This window comes from Sebastes fasciatus, chromosome 11 (assembly GCF_043250625.1).
Source record: "Sebastes fasciatus isolate fSebFas1 chromosome 11, fSebFas1.pri, whole genome shotgun sequence".
Lineage (NCBI taxonomy): Eukaryota > Metazoa > Chordata > Actinopteri > Perciformes > Sebastidae > Sebastes > Sebastes fasciatus.
Genome location: NC_133805.1, coordinates 25,377,078 through 25,399,550, shown reverse-complemented (window position 1 = coordinate 25,399,550; position 22,473 = coordinate 25,377,078). Strand labels below are relative to the sequence as shown.

General features: G+C 37.8%; 2 protein-coding genes across 2 annotated transcripts; one reads left to right on the top strand and one right to left on the bottom strand.

Moving 5' to 3' along the window:
* Positions 1-1,140: 1,140 nt before the first annotated feature.
* ccl25a (chemokine (C-C motif) ligand 25a) lies at positions 1,141-10,807 on the top strand. The gene is made up of 6 exons (XM_074651860.1): positions 1,141-1,159; positions 8,101-8,140; positions 8,941-9,026; positions 9,291-9,408; positions 9,524-9,665; positions 10,199-10,807. Exons 3-6 carry the CDS (start codon positions 8,963-8,965, stop codon positions 10,217-10,219), a joined length of 345 nt encoding a protein of 114 aa, XP_074507961.1. The 5' UTR covers positions 1,141-1,159; positions 8,101-8,140; positions 8,941-8,962; the 3' UTR covers positions 10,220-10,807.
* A 4,485-nt stretch (positions 10,808-15,292) lies between these two features.
* On the bottom strand, positions 15,293-21,271 carry LOC141777520 (serine/threonine-protein kinase NIM1-like). The gene is made up of 4 exons (XM_074651829.1): positions 20,761-21,271; positions 20,340-20,615; positions 18,816-19,084; positions 15,293-17,511 (listed from the first exon to the last, which is right to left on the bottom strand). The coding sequence occupies exons 1-4, from the start codon at positions 20,828-20,830 to the stop codon at positions 16,756-16,758; spliced, it is 1,371 nt and encodes a 456-aa protein (XP_074507930.1). The 5' UTR covers positions 20,831-21,271; the 3' UTR covers positions 15,293-16,755.
* Positions 21,272-22,473: the final 1,202 nt, after the last annotated feature.

The window sequence follows — 22,473 nt, the reverse complement described above, 5'->3', positions numbered from 1 at the left end:
CCTTCCCACATTGAGAGTTATTCTAGTCTTGGATACACAGTTCACAAACAACTATTTTCTTGACACATTACTTATTTAGGGTATTTACCTTTCTATTGGAGACAGTTTCTTCTAAAAGTAGGCTATCTTGTCAGTTTTGTAATAGAGTGTTCCAAATCATATTTGTTTTACAAAGTCAGCTGTACAAATCACTGAGGACTTGTAATTTGTGGGGATTAAATAAAAAAATAGCAGATTTTATTACCATTTGTCAATAAACAGTAACATGCTGGCATATCCTACTGTTGCATACTGTAATCAATATACAGATAAACTGTTTAAATAAATGCTGGCATCTGCTGCCAGTATTTTACTGTTATTTTACGGTGAAATTGGTTACAGTGCAGCTGTAGCTCTACGGCCTTCTTCAGAAGGGTTACTACAGGTGGTGGTGGTGGTATTTACTCTGAAAGCCAATAAAGTGAAGGTAAACAAACACGGCCTTGTTCACATTTCATGGAATCAGATTGTGTCTCATCATGTTTACATTTCTACACACGGTGGCGCAGTGCTGCCACACAGTGGGTTTGAATCTACTGGAGAGCTAGGCCTTTCTTCAACATTGACAGAAAAACACCTTGATGATTAATATGCATGTTTATTAGGGAAAGGAATGAAAGGAATTTAAATCAAAACTAAAATCTAAAGCTCTTTGGAAGGCTTTGGCAGGTCGTCTGCGGTAATTTCAAGAATGAGTCATTTCATTAACAGACTTAATTAAAGATAGCCTGTTGAGTTTTTTTTACAGTCATTGTTCCCATCAAAACACTTTGTGAGTCCTTGAGGTCTGACATGTTGAATATATTTAACATATATTTATATAACATATATTTAACAGTTGCAAAACTCTGCTCTGATTAAAAACCCAGGAGTGTCACATGCTTAGACATAAACAAAAGCAAGCACTAATCTGATTTTTGACCCCTTTCATTTAATCTTTTCTGATTATTATTGCCTAACATTTCGTCTAATCTGTTTTCATATGGATGCTTTTACAGTTTTGTGTTGTGTACAGACTATCTAAGATGCTGCTTTGCATGTCTTTTTTTTTTTTTTCAATTTAAAGCCAAAGCAGTTCACTACATCTGCCACCAGAGGGCAACAACATTTAATGCTAGAGGTAAGCCTCCTTTATACACAGACAGTTAACACAATACTCACTGAATCACCTCAGTAAAACTAAGTCATACAATGTTCACACTGAGGGAATTATTCAAACCCAAGATGCCATGTTTTTATAGCGGTACAATTCTGTCAAATGGAAATATTCTAAATGTCTTGTGACTCATTTTATACACAAACACACACACACACACACACACACACACACACACACACACACTATGCAGCCCACAACACAACATAACATAACATAACATAACATAACATAACATAACATAACATAACATAATATATAACATTACATTTTATATCTGACAAGCATTCATAAGTATTCTTTTCAGTGCTTTCAATTCTAGCGCAGGTTTTCGATAAATCATTTGAACAGAATATTTTACTTTATCCAAAGTCATAAAATGTCATTCAATCAAGGGCAATGAAAGTTCATAGAATCGTATAGAAAATATCTAATTTCCCTCCTGTAATCTAAAATTGATTTTGCAAAGTTTTTTTTAGGAGGTCATTATGTTTATTAACTTGTGAATAGGTTCCTAGCTGACAAAATTTTCTAACATCTATTCAATAGCCTGATAACAGTCAGATCGAGTGCAGCACACCATTAAACTCACATTTATACACATTGGCAATATCCTTTTTTTTTCTTTCTCAAAACTCCCCAAATCAGCTTCTATTATCATGAGAAAACTACTTTTTCTTTTTCTGGATGTAACCAGACAATAAACCCAACAATAGAAAATTACATAGTCATCCAGACATAATGAGATCATTATTTGATTGGATGGCAACAGCTCCGACACAAACATATATGAAATGTTTTCATTAGAAAGTGACCAGGTGCCATATAAAGAAACAAGAGTTAGGGCAAATACAGCACAGACATAAACATAAACCAGTTGTTTGCCTTGTTAGTTCAATTATAGTTGAGGAACACTGAATAGAGCACATTTCATAAGAGTTTTCATTGCACAATAACGACCAACATTTTTCAGCAAGAATCATAGTTCAAATTTCCCTTCAGGCGCAACTCAAACATGCCACTGCATGTGTTTACGCTGTTTCCCACAAAAGCACTCATCTGTCAGGGAAGCTTTGCAATGACTTGCGCTTGGAGCCACAGCAGTTTCATTTTTTCTCTTATGCATCAGTGTAGCCGTTGTCTTATGTCCACTGTAAATCAGTGAGTCAACATTTTTATTGGTTGCAGGCCAGGGAGCTTAACTCTCACTAAACGCTAATTATACTCCGGCTAAATGTTTGTTGTGCTCAGCAAAATTGTCTGTGTCACCATCCAGTGTTTCCAAAAAGGCTCTGTAACATTATTATAATAGTAAAAGTGTCTCCAACAGAGACGGCAAAAGCAGACTTACTGTCCTTCTGATGTGAGTAATATGTGTATAAGGATACATTCTGCTTTGAAGTACAGTGACACTCTGTACACACACACTCTGTTACATAACAGACTTCGTTTCTTTCCGGATGATTGTAACTAACACCTAAATATAAAACCCAGGGGGATTTCACTAGCAAAAAAACATGATGCAAACATTCTTTCACAAAACCCAAAACCATCTCATTTGTTGAGTGGTGTAATAGTTGATCTTATCTCTGAGCAGTGTCATCTGAAGTACATAGCTTCTGGATATAGAGCTAATTACAGCTGAGTGATGAATAAATTAGAGTAAAATAAGAATGCTAGCTTGAAAACTGCACTCACAATAGTGCAGCGGAACAGCTCGAAAAATGGTCAATTTTGTAAATATTTGTATACGTGTATGGATTTTTCTTGGTGAACGAAACCGCCTAAAAGGCCTAATGCCAGAAAGAATGTTAATATTGGACGTTTGGAGCGAAACCCCAGATTACGTTTGTTAACGTCCAGTGTCAGCGTTTTTTTTAAATAACCTTAAACTTAACCTTTATTAGATTTGTCATATACATACATGAAATTTGACCTCCTAAGGTCAGCAATGGGCTGCTATAAAGTGTTTGGGGAGCAACTTGGGGTTCAGTGTCTTGCTCAAGGACACCTTGACATGCAGACAGTAGGAGCCGAGGATCGAACCGCCATCCTCGTTAAAGAATGACCTGCTCTACCAACTGAGCTACAGCCACCCCCAACCTTTGGCTACAACGTCTGTGCCTGGCAACTATGGTTGAGGTTAAGGAACGATCACTGTTAAGGTAAGAAAAAGTGTATCTTAATTGCAGCTCTGTGAAGAGACAGGAACTCCAGTCTCCCATACAAAACACCCCCATCCACCACCCCAACACCCACAACCTTACTTATTGCTTTGCTACATAAAGAAAAACACTACTTCCTGCATTGGAACTAAATGTTGGCACTGGAAGTAGATTCATTTGTCTAATCTGAATGTAATTCCTTGGATACTGTGGGTGGGCTTTGTGTATATTAAGTCTGTTAAACTGGTACTACATTAAGTGTTGTTTCCCTGCAAAAAACACACAGGTATGCTAAGTTTAAACTTTTATATAGTGGTGCAGGAATGAGTTCTAAAACACAGAAATGAGTTAGCATTTTTGTACTTCCGGTTCCGTCGTCTGGAAGTCAGTTGAATGGGTTTTTAGTTAGATGTCTGAATTTAAGTCTGTAGTTAACACAAGCATAAGAGATTTTAAAGTTTTGTTCTACAACATAATATATGTCAGTAAATATCCCACTCATGAATTTAGAAGCCTTTATGTGTCTTAAAAAGGCGGTCGCTTACAAGTGACTAAATGAGACTACTAAACGTCATCACACCGAACACTAGTCCACCTTTAGTTTAGTGGTGGTGATGTGAAGTCATGCGACCGTGGTGTGGGTTGTTTATAGCCTAACGTTAGCTTTATACCTCTGGCGATTGCATTCACACTTCAAAAATCATAAAAGTGGTGTTCATTTTTAAAGATTATAAGATTTATTATTAACAAAACGTGTAAGTCTTATTTTCTGCAACAATCCAAAATCCAATGGAAAAATCCCATTGGCTTTTTGTCGAGGCAACCAGTGTGATACTAACTTCCAGGTTGGCCTACAAAAATATGTAATTTCTGCACCACTCTGTACCAAAGTACTTTTTGGAAATACTGTGGAAAAAAATATTTTTGTAGAAGCAGAGAAGATTTTTTTGCACAACTTCACCTAGGTGCATGGAGAAGGGAAACATTTTAAGAGGTAAAACTCCAGCAGTTGTTGTATCAAATTATAAATTTCCCACATTCTACCCAATTCCTATTAATTCAAACTGCCTTTCTCCCCATGACTCATAACCATTGGTTCACATAAGGAAAAATCATCCCATTACAGTACACCATCTCGTGGAACCTTTAAAATTGCAGTGAATATACTTCTGTTTTTTGTTGCTTTACTTGTGCCGATAATGGGATTGCCTCTGTCGGTCATTTCTTTCTATGTTGTTTTGTTGGTGGTATATGAAAAGTAATGGCTGGATTGTGACTTTTGATCTTGGTGACATTTCCTCATCTAAAAATAATTAGGGCAAAGTTACACTTATCAAATGAACTTATCTCCTCAAACTTTTTACATTATAGATTTTTTTTTAATTTTCACATTCATGCTCCCAGCAGAAGTAAAACAACTGATTTTGCAACTCCTTGGCCTTTCCGTTTGTCATCAGAAAACCTGAACCCCTCTGATGCTTCAAAATCTGTAAAAAAAAGAAGAAAAGAAATATGACAACCGGTAAAAACTGCTTTCCTCCAGGTTTGCTTTCATTTTTCTTTTTCATGTACATGTAGTTTATAAATGGATGGTTGCAAAAGAAGTCAAATCAGTATCATTATTCAGTCTGCCACATTCGAGACATCTCCGGCCTCATCTCTGCTGTAGTTTTGCTGTACTGTGTGCCAAAGTAAAGTTTCTCACACATTGGAGTTGTCTGCATGCAAAACGACAGTGACTGTGAAGGGCTGAAACAACAGATCATATTATCTGGAAGGAATGCTGAAGAGAACACGCTGTATCATCACACAGCCTGAGTCCAAGTTTGGCAGTGGACCATCATCTCCTGACAAATACTCAATGCCATTAATCCATCAGGATATTTCAAATACACAATCGCAAACAGGAATAGAGACAACCACAGCCAACTCTCAAGTGTTTTTTTTTTTCTTGTTGAAGATGCAGATTGTTTTGCCAACGGACATTTAGATCTCTTTAATTTTTATGATCAAACTCAAACACCTGGCAGGGAGCAAGACCAGAATCGCACAAAAAGACTGAGGCAATTAGTGAATTAATCTTTAATGCCTGGGTGGCAACTGGGAAGAAACAGGAAACTCTCTTTAACGACACAATGCACATGTCGTGTGTTCTGGAGTAGAAGTGTAGTAAACAACTTAAGTGATCACCAGATATCCTGCAGGCAAAGGAAAAGAAAAGGGTAGGTTCATGAACCGCCTCATTGGGCTTTAACAAGAGTAAAAGTATAAACAGTGAACAGCCTTATCCGATGTCCACTCAGGCACTCAAGGCTCATTAATATCTGTCAGCATTCATCTCGGGGAAACGAACACTGCGGCCTGTTTTCAGGAGTTAACGGGAAAGGTTTTGGGTGGATACGCGATATGGCAATGCTGACAAGTGTTTGTAATGCACAGCTTCTACCTGTCAGATCAAAATATGACTAAAAGAAGGTCATCTCATATCTGATTCTGTTTCATGCATCAGAGTCAAGTTCTCCGGGAATACTGACAAGCATGACCAAGAGAGTCAACAGGTTTTTACTTGAGACATGGTGTATTTCCACACAACACACTTTCTTTCAGTTTGAGTACAGACAGCCACCTAAATGTTCTAATTGCTTCGTTTGTCACACGTCACTGAAGTCGATATAACTCTCTGGCACAAATGTCAAGACATTTTCAAAATCAGTCTAACCGTTTCTTTGAAAAGTGAGTTTTTCTTATCATACTATATCTAGTATACAGACTACATGGGACTACTGTTTTTGCTTCATTATATTTTAGGAAACACAGTTGTCCCATGTGCCCAAAGACTAGATATAGTAAGAAAATGTCTGTATCTCAGAAACTACAAGGAGCACAATCAAGTATTTGGTATCTATGAACTCATAACAAGTTGAATATCAAAGACATGCACACATACGGGTGTAAAAAATATTTCATATTGAAAACATTTAATAAACACAATGATAGTGTTTTTCCTCCTTTTTCAAAAATCCTGAATTGGACCATAAAACTGTGATATTTCATGTGATTTAACAATTTCAGTTGTGTTGTTAGATACTTGCCAAAGTATGTCTGTACCAAATTTCAAGACTTTGGACCAATCTAAATGCTTAATTTCAATTCATTTTTATTTTATATAGCGTCAAATCATAACAGAAGTTATCTCGAGACACTTTTCATATAGAGCAGGTCTAGATAGTCCTCTATAATTTAGAGACCCAACAAAAAATCCACCATGAGCATGCATTGTTATGCGACAATGGCAAGGAAAAACTCCCTTTTACCGGGTAGAAACCTTGGGAAGAAACTGGCTCTGGGTGGGCGGCCATCTGCCTCGACATGTTTTAAGAGAGAGAGAGAGAGAGAGACACAGAGAGAGAGACAGAGAGAAAGAGAGAAAGAGAAAGAGAGAGTGTGTCACTCTTTCTTCAAGTCGATATAACTGGTTTAAAATTGTTAGGCAATAGTGATATCAGACTAATAAAGTTGACACATATAGGCCATTCATTTTAGATGTACATGCATTAATGACTTTAAAATGCAATGACTAATGACTTCCTCTTTCCCATCAGCTCCAAGGATCAGAACAGGCCGTTCAGATTTTCAATAGTCACTTCATGTGAGCTTTATTGATTCTGAGATACAGTCTTTATGGCCTGATAAGACTTACTGGTTGCCATCTGTTGGGGACTTCCATACACAATTAAAAAGTAAATGAGCAACAGAAACATTTCACCTTTACACTGTACATCAACTAATGTTCTCTAAATGATATGCAGCGTTTATGTTTCAAACTTTAAAAAGCTAACCAGAGACAGTGAATGCAGTTTATCTCAGCATAAAAAATAATGTGTAAGAGCTAAATGAATAACCAATAAAACGATACCCGTAAAATAGAGATGATATCATGCTTCATGTCATCAAATGAAGCTTAGAAATTATTTCACGGGACATTTACAGGCTTAAAGTGTGATGCAGTCAGAGAAGATTTATAGTTGATTTCTCTGGAAAACAAATCTTGTATTGTACTATGTGTATTAAAAATACAAAAGATTTTAAAACTTAAGGGGGGATAGTTTTCTAAATACAAATAAGATGTCTCCAAAATGAAATAGGAGTTCATACTGTGTATCACTGTAACACCAGCAATCATTTTGTATCAGTGGAGGGTCATCATTTTGAGGGGACAAGTGGAACTACATAAGGCAACAACAATGTCCCTATGCTGTTGCAGTGTATGTGAACATAAGCTGACAGGAAGTAAACATGGACCCAAGCTGTTGCCTAGAAGTGCAATTCTGTTGAATTGGTCTATAATGCCCTCAATAAGCCTGGAATTAACAGTTGCATCTTAGCACAAAAATTCAATGTCTAGATCTGTTATTCCATATAACATGGGACTTAATTCTACAGTAAGATCGGTTTCCTCTTCCTAAATCTAAATGTAGACTAAGAAAGATACATGTAAGAACAATAACCTTCCACCTCCACATACATGCATGCTGAGGATTCCCAACTTCTTGATAATTTCAAAGATGTTATAAAGTAGCAAAAGCTAAAATTTCTGGCTGCAACACACATCAATATTGCCTCGGGGAAAGAAAAGAGAAAAAAAAAGAAAGATGTCGAGGTGCAAAGGTGAATAGCGTTTATGGAAACATGATCCCTGGCAGCAGTCCTTTATAAGCGTGCTTCGCCTTGCCTTCACAGACACAAGAAGAGAGCAACAAGTACATCAGGAGCTTTGAAGGTAGGTAACTTATAATCCTAATATAAAAGGAGACACTGCACTGTTTTCATTTAGAGTTTTCTTAATATTTTATAATGGTCATAGCTATTCTATCAGATAAGATTCAGTAAGATTTATATGATTTCTAGAAGTATTTGTTTGGATTATTATTAACTTTACTTTACTTTACTTTACTTTACTTTACTTTACTTTACTTTACTTTACTTTGGGTACATGCATTCACATCAAATCTATGTAAATGTGTCAGATTTAACACATTTTCATTTGCAATCCCTGTGCAGGTTCATGTTAAGAATTAAAATGTTATGCCTTGAATTAAATCAAACAGATTTCAGTAAGTGAAATAAGATCACAGATTCGGTGAAGACATGTGATTTTTTTTTATCAGCACATCAAAAGCAATAATATTTAGTTTTGTTTCTTTCCAAAAGATCGAAATGACTTGCTTAACAAAAGCAAAAAATAATATAAACAATAATGGTCATCAAAAACAACACGTTTTAGAACTATGATTGCTTTATTGAACAGGTGTCAAAATATCCTGTAATGTAAAGAGAATTAAATTTGTTTAACAACCGAGAGTTGTAGAGTTAAAACGGTCAAAGTTGTTGGATAAATATGTACATGCACACACAGCCTATATACGCAAAAAGAATCGATATGAAATATTTGTTCAAGGTTCAAGGTTTCACATGTGAATAGGGAAGGCGTGGCAGGAGCTGAGGTACAATGATTACAGAGCGATAAGGCTGATTGCAGGTAAACATTGTAATTCTTTGCATCCTTCTGGCTTCTTGCAGAGCTGAAACTACAGACGACACCATGCGGTTCAACACGCTGTTCTTCCTGCTGATCCTATCATGTCTCTGCCTCGCCCTGACACAAAGTAAGACACTGCCAGCTGGTATCTGGCAGTAGTTTCACATACTGTTGGTTTTCATGTAATAGAAGTCAGTCAGTGAGGTTTATTGCCTTACCACCTGCGTAGGCTGATGTGGCCTCACTGTATTGCCTTGTTCAGGACCTTTAGCATTGTGGCAATTACCTTTTGATCGATTTATTTGACTTTGTCGTACAAATACTGTTCATACTGTGGTGGCACTGGATTGAACTGGATTTCTGACTTTACTGTCCTGGGTTTCTAATTCAGCGACCTATGAAGACTGCTGTTTTAAGTATGTGAAAAGAATGAACCACCGTACTCAAAGACATGCAGTGAAGTACAGACTGCAGGTGACAGACGGAGGCTGCAACATCCCTGCTGTAATGTAAGTACAAAGACGATAAGAACACCCACTGTAAAGCTGAACTAACTTTAACTGCCTAAACCGTTAATGTTTTCTCTCATCACTACTCAAAATGTTCTCATCAATTATCCTCTAGCTTCACCATGAAGAGGGGGCGTGATCTTTGCACAGACCCCAGAGAGGATTGGGTCGCAGAGCTGAAGAAGAAGATCGACGCAAAGGCAGAGAAGAAGGTCGACGCAAGGTCAGGCAACACTGGCCGCAGGAAAATCAAGAAGGTGGGTGATTACTGAAGTTTTTGCACTGGAAAACTCTCCATCTTATCAAGTCTATAGTTGAGTCCTAACAACCTTGTTTTCTTAAAACGAGTGAAAAACTCTGCCAGTGTATTGTGGATATTTCGGGAGCGTGTCTATGTTCCCTCCGACCAGTACCTCTGTCGTTGCCGTGCCTTTGTTCCGACAGCCCAACATTCCAAAACGCCATGACCCGTCCTACTCTACCTCTGATTGGCTTACCCTGATATACCCTAACCCTAACCAATCTCACTCCTCATGTCTAAACCTAACCAACCAAACCAAGGTCTGAGGGAACATAGGGCTGACCCCGCTATTTCAACCAGTGTCCAATGGAAATCATAGTTTTTAATCTGTTCTCCAGAAATTGTTGTGTTTGTATCTTGACATAAGAAAGAATAAGGCATGTTGCTGCTCTAGAATCAACAAAAAATACACAAGATTCTTGAAAATGCTTAAAACAATCTGAAATATTTGTGAAGTGATGTTGAAATGTATGCCTTTGCTCTTCACAGCACGACGGTCGTAGAGGCTGATTGTGACCGCCCACTGGCATCTTTCCTCCATCTGCCAAACCGTATCATGAAGCAACATGTAACTGGTTTTATGGAGGTTTTTACGATGCCTTACTGGAAGTTAGTCGAGGATGCTGGCCAAGGAAATCTTGTAGCATTACTTTTGCTTTCACTCTGCACTAAGATAAAGGTCAAAGCTTGGGTAGAATCGCAGCAGCACTTTGTTGCTCAGGGATGGACTGCTAATGCCGACTGGCCACCACACACATATACATGTCTTCAATAGCATGGCTGCTTCAGTGACAATATCTGTGACTGTTTTCATGAGGTATTCAATAAGCTTAATTAATGGTGACGGAGTGTAAATGATAATAACATATGTGATATTTAGAGTATTTCTTGCATTATGTGTCCAACTACTTGTTTATATGCAAACACAAATTGTTAAATGTAAATGCCTTTCTGAAATGTGTGTCATAGAAAAAGAGAAATTCTTGTCTTAATTTCGTCCAACCAGTTTAAACGTCTGTCTTTTCGTACATTTTGTGTATAGGTTTTATTATGTGTTCCCATAAAAGCATGATTAATAAACTTGCTTATCACCTCCCACTCAGTGTTGTTTAAAAGTTTATTATCACATAAACATTTTATACACTGTTTTCCTCTTGGCCCACTGGCTGTTCATTTTATTGTGTTATTTGAATTGAAATACATTTTTTTCCACTATATTTTCATAAAACAGGGGAAATGATGTAAAAACAAAAAAAGAGGAAAGGGGAAACCCCAATCCTGTCCGTGCGCACACAAAGTAACAATCTAAATGTTTACCTACACATGGTCTCATTTCAAGGTTTCTTTATGAGGCTGCTATAAAGCATAATTCTCCTTCATCACCTATATTTTACTTTACAAAAGTTTAAAAACAATTTAAATACGACACAGTTCGATGTAACAAGTAGATATGTAACTGATCTCACCTTAAAGGGCTAGTTCGGGGATTTTGAAGTGGGCTTGTATGAGGTACTTATCCATAGTCCGTGTATTACCTACAGTAGATGACAGTCGTCACGCCACCAGTTTGGAGAAACAGACAGGAGTTACCGCAGAGAACCAAAGCAATGTACTGCTGTGGACGGGGTCGGCAGTAAAACATATTTAAGAAAGAAAGGCCCCCCTAAAAAAATCAATATCAGTTTAAGTGTACGCTATATCTAGAATATTTTCACTGATTTACTTTGCTGTAAGACAGCTATACAGTCTATGTTTCTGATGAGGAACTGAAGCCGTTATCTATGCTCTCGCCAAAGCAACCAGACTCCATTGAAAAAAACACTAATTTTACCTCACAGACCACGGGAGTTGCTGATTTACTGCTGCCTCGCTGCCAGCGGTAGACCAGCAACAACAGTGTTCCGCAAGGTAAAATTACAGGTTTTTGGCTCTATTTAACAGATAATCTGAATGTGAGATGATTTTTTGATATAATAATTTCACAGTTTGCCTTTAAGATGCACACAATTTATTATTAATCATATTATATTATATATATATCATTTATTATATTAATTAATTAATTAATATTATCCCCATATTCATGTTGTTCTTGTCCTATCTTGTCTTGAAACTTTAAATATCACAGCCATTAGGACTTTGACTGCAGTTGATTAGCTTTGCACAGCTAATCAGATCTAAAAAATTATCTAACAAATTAAGTAAATTCCAGTAAAATTCAAAGATTTGAATATTCTGATTGCAACTGCAGTGCAAAATATCTACAGGAAAAATTTCAGGCACACATAAAGCTTCAATGAGAGTACCTTTGAATGTGATGATCTGACATGGTGCTGGGTTTACTCATTGATCTGTGTGTGTTACTATCTCATCTCCATGGACATCTACAAGAGCTGCTGGTACATGCAGCTGATAAGATCTCACTATGAGTAATGCAGCGATTTTGCAGCTGTCTGTGGAGATTTATGGCTTCTTTCACACATTTTGCATCGCAGAGGCTTTGTCTTGCAAACTGTGTGTGTCTCGATAGCAACATTATCAGACAGTACAGGCCTGTGTGCACTACAGTGGATTCATTATTTGATGTGTGTTGATTAAAGGAAAGGTGTGAACATATCTTTTCAGCAAAAGACTGAAAGGTGAGAGTGATAAAAAAAGATTTAAGTAGGGCAATCAACATTAAAATGCCCGCAGGTGATGTATTTCTTTGGCTGCCAACGTCGGCCTATAAGGAGATGATAGATAACTTGACAGATTTATAATAATTACACAACAATAATAGCATATCAAATATTGATGGACGTCCAAATTGCTTTGAGTATGACTGATAGATGCACCACATCCAGAGGTCAAAGAATGGGTTGCAGCATGAAAAGGATTTTGGTGCTGTGGGTTTCGTTTCTTCTTGTTTATATCACAACAACACTGACAAATGTGCTTTTTGCTTTTGCATGCTGGGGCAGAAAGAAATGACTGGTTGGCATCCTGATCAGAAATGTAAGCCTTTCTTTCATCAAGGGGAAAATACCATGAAAGGAAAATATGAGACGGAGAAACAACATGTGGAGAAATCCCTTTACACTGAAACAAATGTGATGAATTACAGGAAATAGGATGATTAACCCTCTGAGACCCGCGATCCCGACCGACTTTACTGTCTATCAGAGGATGTAGCAGGTTCAGTTTTAGAGTTACAGTAAAGGTACTGATATCATATGAAACTAGAAAACCTAAGGGATTCATTGGTGCATGTCAGGAATGAGGCTAAATAACGCTCCAAAGTTAGGCTAAATTTTGGCGAGGAAAAACTGGCATGGCCATTTTCAAAGGAGTCCCTTGACCTTTGACCTCAAGATATATGAATGTATATGGGTTCTATGGGTACCCGCGAGTCTCCCCTTTACAGACATGCCCACTTTATGATAATCACATGCAGTTTGGGGCAAGTCATAGTCAAGTCAGCACACTGGTAACTGACAGCTGCTGTTGAAATTCTCAAAAAAGTTGGGAATCCTCAGCATGCATGTATGTGGGGGTGGAAGGTTATTGTTCTTACAAATGACATTTATCTTTCTTAGTCTACATTTAGATTTAGGAAGAGGAAACAGAACTTACTGTAGAATTAAGTCCCATGTTGCCTGAGGTGGCTGTCATTGGAGTCTGGCCTGTTAAGGTCTTAAAGGTTTTAACAACCCCTCACACTGACAGTAACATATTGAGAAATACTTCTTCTTCCACAATAGCTGTTGAGTGAAGGTGTTTAATGACATTATTCTTACATAACTTGTTCTCAACCCTCATCCAAAAAGTTCCTCAGAGTAAATCTTTGTACTTAAGAACAGCAGCAACACAAAGGATGGAATAACAGACTAAGACATTGAATTTTTGTGCTAAGACGCAACTGTTGAAGCTTATTCTACCTCAAGTGTTGACATAAGCAACAGATCAGATATTTGTATCTTCGCCTTCGAATGATGTGTTTCTCCTTGCAATCAAGCACACGCTCATATCAGTGTGTCCTTTTGATATTTTTTTGATCAAACAGGATAGATATTAAAGGAAGGAACTCCAAATATCTATTTATATCAATATAACAATTATAACAATACAACATATACAGTATACTGAATAATAGCATAATTAACATCACTCAGTAAACCTCTTTCCCCTTTTAATACCTTCTCAGGTATGTACAAATAACAGAACAGCTAAACATATGCCTCGATAGTGGTTATTAGAGTATTTGGTGTTTATGCCACATTTAATATTACTAAAAACTAGGGCTGTCAAAGTTAACGCCATAATAACACGTTAATGTGAATTTGTTTTAACGCCACTAATTTCTTTAATGCTTTAATGCAATCAATCTTTCTAGCTAGAGGGAAGATGCTGGAATCATGAAACTAGAAAAACCTAAGGAATCCATTTGTTCCAACCATGTCAGACTAGGCTAAATAATGCTCCAATCTAGCACTAAATTTTGACGAGGAAAAACTGTCATGGCCATTTTCAAAGGGGTCCCTTGACCTCTGACCTCAAAATATGTGAATGAAAATGGGCTCTATGGGGACCCACGAGTCTCCCCTTTACAGAAATGCCCACTTTAATATAATCACATGCAGTTTGAGGCAAAAATGTGCAGTTTTTTGCATGCAGTATAAATGTGATATTTTTGCCCATGATGTTAGTCCCATAGTAGCCCATAGTTTCATTGTACTGAGACCATTTTTTGAAATTTGACCTCCCTGTATAAAATGACCAGTGGTGACCTCTAGGATAATAACAGCTTCATGAAACTTAACAACCACAAACCTAGGGCATTCGGAGGATGGATGGCTTTCCTAGGTAGATTGACAATAAGGGGGTTTCTGAGCAGTGTACAGAACAGAAGTGCTCGCCATCTAATCACCAAAAAATTGCAGTTCTTGCAGAAATCTCCAAATGTCAAAAGTTTTTGATACCAAATGACAGCATGGTTTTTTCTATGGAGTTCCTCAAAGTCTTGGTGTCTTAATGTGGTATTTTGGGGAGATTATTGATCTTTTTTATTCATTCTCGAGTGGTAAAAAATAATTAAGTTTAGCGCCAAATCTGTGTAACAAATGGTATCAACACAAAAATTGCTGCAACAATTTATGAGACATGATAGAGCCATCATCCACTTCTATCATAATGTCCTAAACCCTTATACAATTTATTTTTAATAATTTTTATAATTTAATAATTCATTCATTCATTCCTGTTATTTCTCATTTATGACCAGAACAACTTCACACACAGTGCTGATCTCCCTGTAACCTCCTAAAAAAGACAAAAATGGGTCTATTGTGGGCCTCAGAGGGTTAAGCAAATATAGACCAGAAAGCAGAGAAAAATGTGAAAAGTCCTCGAACAGACTTGTTTCCAAATGTTGAATCTCTGCCACCTTCATAACTTAAACCACTTTGAAAATTATGTCAACAGAAGTCTGTACAAGTTTGGTGTAGAAGACTGACACATATGCTGGAATTATAAATCATGACTTTTACGAGAGCGTAGAAAGAGCAAGAAAGAAAGAAATAAAGATGAAAGCCGTCGTCAAGCATTGCACACCACAAAGCTATTTGAAAATGACATCATATTTATTGGTCTAACATTTTGCACTGTTTAACCTAAAACAGCTGTGTTCTTTTTACTGTAATTGCAGGATCATAAATAACGATATTATTATATTGTGCTAACATGTGACCATGTATTTTGTAACTAATGAATGTAGTGAGTTGTTTGTCATTCTTAAAGGTCAATGTTACATTCAGTTTATCACAGGTTTCAAGAAATGTCTTGAGATCAAAAATTAAGATATTTACATTTATACACTTATTTTTATAATTTTAAAATGAAAAATACTATACATATAATATAAAACAAGATACAAGAGCAATTTTGCAGAAATAAAATAGACACAAATCATTTGCTTTCAGATATTAACTCCACACACCCCTTTGTATGAAAGATCTGTCAGGACATTTTAGGGAAGTTCCACATTATTATGTCTACAATATTAATCATGTATTTTCTTTGAAATAAACAGGCAAGAAAGAAAAATGAAAACCCAATGGAATCCATTGAATTATTTTAGAAAAACACATAACTGGCAGAAAAAATTCTCTCTCCCTGCTAATTTATTATTATTTATTGAAAGGTTATTGTACTGATAGGTCAATTTTTCACGTTTCTTTTCTAAAAAATATTTCCTTTCAGAATTTATGGAAATGTATCACTGAAAATTATAAAGGATCGAAAAAGATATATATATATATATATATATATATATATATATATATATATATATATATATACTAAAATATATTTTCAAAAATTAACCTTTTTCTGATTGACATTTCTCTCATTTATAATAAACATGGTTTTGATGTTTTCCACATTCCTGTGGTCTCACTGAAAGAGGAATCTCTGGGTCGTCATCAGTACTCATACGAAACGTCTTTCATGCTCAGTTGGCTTAACTCTATAAAAACGTTGGATGTTTTTGTAATGGACAACAGAGTGCCAAGTATGGTCACAGAGTTTGCCAAAGGGGTCTACGCTTTCATTCACAATGACCTGCATTAGCGTGACAGCAAATCATTTGTCATCAATGTACTTCCACAGCATGAGAGCTATTCAAAATCAGGTTCTGCCCATTTAACCTTGCTGAAACCAAAGATAAACTATTAAAGGAATAGTTCAACATATTGGGAGATATGTTTATTCTCCCTCTTTCCATGATTTAGATGAAAAGAACTGAAGTATGAAGCTGGTGTCAGAAGCAGGGTTATTATCGTAAACTAAAACTGAAACTAATACAAAAATAAGCAGTGAAAACTACGGTCGTAAACTGAAACTAAACAAAAACGATATCCTTCCATTTAGCTTAGCTTAGCATAAAGGCTGGAAGAAGAGGTAAACAGCCAGCCTGGCTCTCTCCAAAGCTCAAAAATACACTTACTAGCACCAATTCAAATAAGTACATTTCCTAAAATGTTGAACTACTCTTTTAAGAAACTAGACTACATGATAATACAGACTACAGAGTGGTGTGCGTTTAGCAGGCTATCTGATCCTGCTCTCCATGTGAGTCTGTTCTGGGACTCTTTGGTGCAGGTCTGGCTGTAGCCCACAGCTTCCACCGACCTCCTCTTTTGGATGCGGTGTAGCAGAATCCGGTAAGCTCCAGTAACGGGGCTTTTCAAGTCCAGGCTGCTGTTGAGGAGATGGACTTTGGTGATGCCAAGATCCTCCAGTGCTGCCTTCACATTCAGTTCATCTGAGCTGAGGATGTGGGAAGGCTCGACTAGGTGGCAGGGTGTAGGGCGACAAGCTAGGTAGGCCTCGGGGTATTCGATACCTCTCATCCAGTCGCTGTCCGTGATCTGCTCTATAGTGAGGCGGTCCACGGGAATCTGCCTCAGGAGGCCCGTAATGATCTCCTTGCATGATCCGGGTACATATTGAGGAATGGCATAGGAGCCCTGCAGGATACAACACCTAAGCCTGCCCGTGTTAGTAGCTTTGAATGGCATAGTGGCCGTCACCATGAAGTAAAGTAAGACACCCAGTGCCCACATATCTACATATTGACCAGTGTAACCTTTCTCTTTGAACAGCTCAGGGGCTGCATACGGTGGAGAGCCACAGAACGTGTGAAGGACATCGCTGGGGCAGCAAGATGTGCTGAAGCCAAAGTCACCCACTTTAATGCAGTAGGTGTTGGTGTAGAAGATGTTCTCAGCCTTCAGGTCCCTGTGGACAATATTATTAGCATGCTGGGAAAAGAGAGAAAAAGAGAGAAATGTTTTAGGCATTAGAGAGTTAATCAGCTCTCCTGCACAGTTGGTTTAAGGTATGGGAACCTATATACGCAAAGTCACAAGAAAAGCTGTATTCATGAGTATTCTTGAGATATTAGGTATCTTAAATGTATCTTAAAATTATGTCCTGTCCTTTAACCCCCTGAGACCCGCGACCGACTTTACTGTCTTTCAGAGCAGGTTCAGTTTAGAGTGAAAGATAGTGCAGATATCATATGAAACTAGCTTGTCGGGAAGGAGGTTCAGTAACGCTCCAAAGATAATAAAAAAAACAACAACAAAAAAAAACTGGCATGGCCATTTTCACAGGTGTCTCTTGACCTCTGACTTCAAGATATGTGAATAAAAATGGGTTATATGGGTACCCACGAGTCTCCCCTTTACAGACATGCCCACTTTATGATAATCACATACAGTTTGGGGCAAAAACCATGCATTTTTTTGCATGCAGTATAAATGTGTTATTTTCACCTATTCTAAAAATTATGTGTTTGAAATTTTCTGCATACTGGGCTCCCTAAACAGTCTGGAATTACATAAATTGAGTTTCACTGTAAAGCTGAGACTCTTGTGGATCTAATGAGCCCAAACTGTATTCATGTGTGATGATTTTATTCCCCATAATAGCCATTTCATTGTATTGAGACCATTTTTTAAATCTATAAAATGACCTGCTGTGACCTCTAGGATAATCACAGCCTGATGAAACTTTACAGCCACAAACTAAAGACCTAGAGAGGATGGATGGCTTTCCTAGGTAGATTGACAATAAAGGGGTTTCTGAGCAGTTTCAAGAACAGAAGCGCTCGCCATCCAATCGCCGAAATATGCAATCCTTGCAGAAATCTCCAAATGTCAGAAGTGTTTGATACCAAACCACAGCACATTATCAATTTTTGAATGGTAAAATATGATTAAATTTAGCACTAAATCTGTGTAACAAATGGTATCAACCCCAAAAATTGCTGCAACAACTGCCATCATATACCTCGATCATAATGCTCCAAGACCTTATACATTTTCACAATGAATTTGAATTCATTTATTCATTAATTAATTCATGTTTATTTCTGATTTTTGACTAGAACTTGACACACAGTACTGAGCCCCTGTCCTCCTCCTAAAAATGACATAAACGGGTTTATTGTGGGTCTCTGAAGTTTAAAAAGCATTTTGTTGTTTTAATATTCTGCAATGACAATCTCCTCTCTCATTTTACAGCAAAATGTATTTCTCACAATGTTCACTCAAAGGCTTACCATGTATTTGAATGCAGACAGGACCTGCGAAAACACAAGCTTGCTCTCCAAGTCTGAAAGGCGCCCCCTGGTGCTGATACGGGTGAACAGCTCTCCTCCGCTGGCATACTCCATCACCAGGTAGAGCCTCTTGAATGTCTCCACCACCTCATACAGGCGGACAATGTTGGGGTGAGATAGCTTCTCCATGCAAGAGATTTCTGAGGCGAAAAGCGCTTGCGATCGCTTGCCAAGACGCACTTTATCCAGGATCTTTACTGCAACTCTTTCTATCAGAGGATGACAGATATGTACAGTGAGGCCACAATGAATACACACACTTTACATTTTATCTCTGCCTTTTACTATTATTCACCCTTCCTTATGTTATGAACTGTTGCTTTCCCTTTATGTTTTGATTCATGCCTTTTTATCAATTCCTACAGAATGTCTGTCTATCAGGATCAGTATGTTGCACACGTGCTGCTGGCTGTGAAGGCTGAAGACAGTAGGGATTAGTGGATGTCTTCTGACATCTGGAATGACCCAGACTGGATTTGCATTGTGTAATATGTTGAGCTGAACTGACTAAAGTCTCTTCCATTAAATTAATCTGGATGTCTGAACAGGAGTTCTCAATATGTGAATCAGGTAACAAGTCATCTCACAGAAAAGCATCTGAATCTTAATATAAGTTTCCTTGTGTAAACCATGTAGAAGAAAACCTCAGAACAACATCATATTTTTGTTTTTCCACCATTGCAAATCAGCAATCCTGTATTCACTCTCCAAAGCGGTCTTGTAGATTGTCATATCCGTTTATGCCTACATAGCTTAGTTAAAGCTAGGGTTGGTAATGTTGAGAAACCAGCAAGAGTAAAACCCAGTGTTGCCAACTCTTTTCCAATGAAAGTAGCTTGCAGTGCTAGCTCCAAAAGTCACAAAATCGAGAGAGAAAGTTTCCAAGACAGCAACACTGGCAGTCCGTCCCTTCAGTCTCCCTCCAAAGCCACTTCCTCAAAATTATCATAATGAACATAAACTCACATCTGTCAAGCTAGCAGCTTGTTGAAGACTCCGGTGACATTTATTACATTTTATAAAAATAATTTTTAGGATACTCTGACAAACTTCTAAATTTGAAGATGTGCTTCTCTATGCGAGGTACTGTGTTTCCCTATGAGTTGCCGGTATGAAGGGCTCATTCTAAGCTAACAAAAATACAATGATTCTTAGTTTCAGGTGATTGTACACTAATGAAAACATTGTTATGGATATTATATTTCATTTCTGCTAATAGATCCCCCGAAATGTTACAAATCTCTCATAATATATAAACACTTAATGAAAAAGTACTTAAACCTTGGAAGTAAGTGACAAATTATCTGAAACAGCTAGCACAACCCACGTTTATTGGCAGTGTTTGCAGTGGTGCTTCAAATGTTTTACCTGGGAGAGATATGAGATGTATGGCCTTTTCTGACCAATTTATCATGACTTTGACACATTTATGGGACACTTTAATAACATCAGAAAGCATCTCACCTTTGGTCAGGTCATGTATCCCCAATTTAACCTTGGAGAAGTTTCCGGAGCCGATCTCTCCTCTCAGCTCGTAAAGACCCACCCGCCGTCCAAATGTCAGATCATTCATCACCCTCTCTGAATGGGTCAGATCGTAAAAGGCCTTCCCAAACGCAGTGAGCTTCATCGCCTCCTTCTCCTCTGCCGTGTTCTCCTTTGTCTCCACCTTTTTCCCCATCTTTGGGGACGTCGGGGTGAAGATCTCCTCTTGATGTGGAGTTGTCTTTAAGTGAGCCCCTGAGAGAGAGAAAGGAATCAAGGGATGCAACAGCAATGTGTAAACATGCTTGAAATTATTATTTACATATTGCCTTCAATATAATTAAATCTAGCTAAATAATAAAATCCTACAATTTAAATTTAGCAATGTGTTTGTACTCACATGTTTTCCCTTTTATGTTCTTCTTACTCCTCTCTGTGTTGATGGCATTATTTCTGCTGTGCAAATACATGATTTCTCACAAGAAGGTGCTCTACTTTCTGTTTTAATCCGACTTCTTGAAGATTTTAGAACACAAAAAGGTGGTAAATTACAGAGAAAACAAATTTCCACAAAACTGAAGGAAAAAAGTGATGATCGGAAATGTCGTGAGCAGCATGATGTGAATTCAAAACCATATGCATGCATCAGGAAAAATGCTCAAAGATGATGTTTCTCAGATATCCAGATGCTGTTGTAGGACCACTGCTCTTTTCCGCCTGCTGTCTCCCTATGCTGCAGTATTGTCTCCTGCTGTATAATCCAGAACTGCTGCATGACACCCTGTAATCCCAGAGTGTTGGACTCCTCCCATGCAGACAGACAATAGACAGGATTTACAGAGTACAGAGGCTTCTTTAAACCCCAGATTTGAACACAGCACCTGATGCAGGTGCTTGAACAGGACATTGATGGGATTATCTCTACGTTATGACCATCATCACTGTTAGGGGTCAAGGGACTGAGGAAAGATTATGACTACAGTTAAAGTGGTTCAGTTCCCTGTGGTCAGAACATTTAAAGCTAGGGCAGGTACTGTTGAGAGTATGCTAGATTACAAAAGTTATCCAACTAAAAATTGAGTCCAGTGTTGTCATACTTACTTAAAAATAGGGAGGATTTCAAAAACTAAAGCGGGGTGTCTGGGGGTACTCCCCCAGGACAATTTGAGTTTAAGAGACTTCCTGCACTTTGGTGACTTTTAAAGAATGAAAATAACTAAATAATAAGTACACTGCAACAGCATTTTTATGTTAAACTTCTAACTTTACCTTTAATTATCAGGAAAGAAAACAGAATAATTTCCCCATTTATTGGGCCCAATGCCCAATTTGGGCAATGAAAAATGTGAGTCTACCGGGAAAATCTGGAGGGTCGGCAAGTATGAGTGTTGTCAATTCTTTTCCAGTGAAAGTAGCTAGCAGAACTAGCTCCAAAAGTCGCTAAATATAGTGAGAAAGTCGCCAAGTTGGCCTCCCTCCAAAGCCACTCCCCCCAAATTATCATTATGAACGTAAACAGGTAGGTATAGGGGTTTATTACAGCCCTGCGATAGCAAAGAATGCAACTTCACCCTCACAACCAAGAGCTAAAGGAAGTGAACGTAGAGCGTCTGCGATTGTGGCCTACTGACCGAGCAACACAGTTACATGGTTACATGGTTACACAGCGACCCAGACACTGACCATGACACCAGACAGACACCAGGACAAACCGTCTGCTAGCAGTCACTCCAGCTAACCTCTGCTACCCAGACTGGACACGATGCTCGTCTGAAAGTCATAATGCATAAGCTGCATGTCCCAGTATATAATCCGATCACCTCCTCAGTGATCATCTCTGCACGTGCAGCGTTGAAATGGATTTTGGGATTGCGTTGAGGAAAGGTTTACTGGAGAGAGGAGAGAGAGGTTGCACTCAAACTGGTGTGTTTGTAAAAGAGGGGGCATTTTCACTATATTCAATTTAATTCATTTTTATATACTGTAGCATCAAATCATAACAGAAGTTATCTCGAGACACTTTTCATATAGAGCAGGTCTAGACCGTACTCTAAAAGTTACAGACACCCAACATGAAATCCCCATGAGCCAACACTAGTCCCCTATCACGGCT